The 1,684-nt window shown below is 26.0% G+C and overlaps 1 protein-coding gene across 1 annotated transcript; it reads right to left on the minus strand.

The window, feature by feature from the left end:
* Positions 1–732: 732 nt before the first annotated feature.
* ASCRUDRAFT_10752 (uncharacterized protein) lies at positions 733–1,227 on the minus strand (the record flags this gene model as incomplete). The annotated part of the gene is made up of 1 exon (XM_020188688.1): positions 733–1,227. One exon carries the CDS (start codon positions 1,225–1,227, stop codon positions 733–735), a length of 495 nt encoding a protein of 164 aa, XP_020044105.1.
* Between the last annotated feature and the right edge of the window lie 457 nt (positions 1,228–1,684).

A 1,684-nucleotide genomic window follows, 5' to 3' on the forward strand; every position in this document is an offset into this window, starting at 1 on the left:
CCCTGCCCTACTAAATTGTATTGCAGGGAATATGTCATTATATTTAGGGGCCGCTATATAATTTTTTAGTATAACGGCCCCTTTTCCTCACTCAATCGCTATGCGGTAGCGTGAGGAATTTTTTAATTATAATACTTTATTCAATAATTATATAATTATAATAATTGGTTAAGTATTATGATTGTAATGGAAGACTATTAAATGAATGTACAGCTGGAGGAGAAGTTAATAAAAATTCTAATGAACTAGATTTTATAGAATTAGAATTGAAAATTAAATTACTCTCAATAAAATCTGGTGTTTTATTAAAAATTAAACTTTTATTATTAATTTTATTTTCTAAACCGTTAACTAATTGGTCATATATTATATAAATATATAAGAAAACAGATAATATAGAAATAAAACTACCAAGAGAACTAACTAAATTTCATCCATAAAATGCATCAGGATAATCTGGATATCTTCTAGGCATCCCGTTTAAACCTAAAAAATGTTGAGGTAAGAAAATACAATTTGCACCGATAAATAATAATCAGAATTGTATTTGAGATAATTTTTCATCATAATTTAAACCTAAAATTAGAGGACTTCAATAATAATAGGCAGAAAATAATGAAAATACTGCACCCATTGATAATACGTAGTGGAAATGCTTAAAGTGGACTATCTCTTCAAACGTAATTTAGATACAAATGGAACTTTATGTCATTTAGGATTTTGATATTGAATTCAGTTTAATAAGAATTCAGAGTAAATTAAGAATTCTTCACTGTTAAAAGGATATTTATTATATTTACGAATTTCGATAAATCTTAATATTTGTGAAATTCTGTAGAATTTCATATCAGAAAATAGTCTATTTATCATAAAATATTGATATAAAAAGACCATACCGTTAACAGTTTGAAATTTAAAGGAAATTGATTTATAATTTTGTTTATTTCTTATAGATATTGCAGGTTTATAGTGAGGTATAACATTGTCTAAGTTTAGTTTAGATGTATATTCATTAAGTTTAAATTCTAAATTACATTCAATACGGTTTCCAGAGTAATTAAATACGATAGAACCGTCAGTATCAATTAATCCTGCAAAATAAGGATCATTTGGTAAAATATTATAATTTGCTTCTTTAAATTCAATACCTAAACAATCACAACCTTTTTTAAAATTATAAACTTTAATTCTTATTAATCCGTTAAGATTTACAATAAGATATTCCATTTCACTTGTAGTTGAAACGATTCATTTAGAGTATAGATTGTTTTTATATCTGTATATTCTACCTAGATGTAATGTATTTAAAATAGTATTTAATATACGAATATCTCTATTATGTAATTTAATTTCAATAGTTTTAAGTTTATTTATTCCATTTATTTTACGAACTTGAATATATCCATCCCCATCAATTAAACCCGCTAATCTATTTCAAAATTTTTGAGAGCCCGCCCGGTGGTGCGCTACGGCACACCACCGGGCGGAAGGATTTATATTATTATTTAATTTGGATGAATATTTATCTAAATTGATTGATTGACGTGTAGTCTCTGAGAATCCTTTAATGTTTTCTGCGGATTTTATATCCGTACTTTCCTGCCGCGCTTGTGAAGCGTAAGTGTAAGTAACAAACTTACTATTATTTTGACTATTAATACTTAAAACATTTAAAAATTTAAAT

The sequence above is a fragment of the Ascoidea rubescens genome (genome assembly GCF_001661345.1).
Source record: "Ascoidea rubescens DSM 1968 unplaced genomic scaffold ASCRUscaffold_51, whole genome shotgun sequence".
NCBI lineage: Eukaryota > Fungi > Ascomycota > Saccharomycetes > Ascoideales > Ascoideaceae > Ascoidea > Ascoidea rubescens.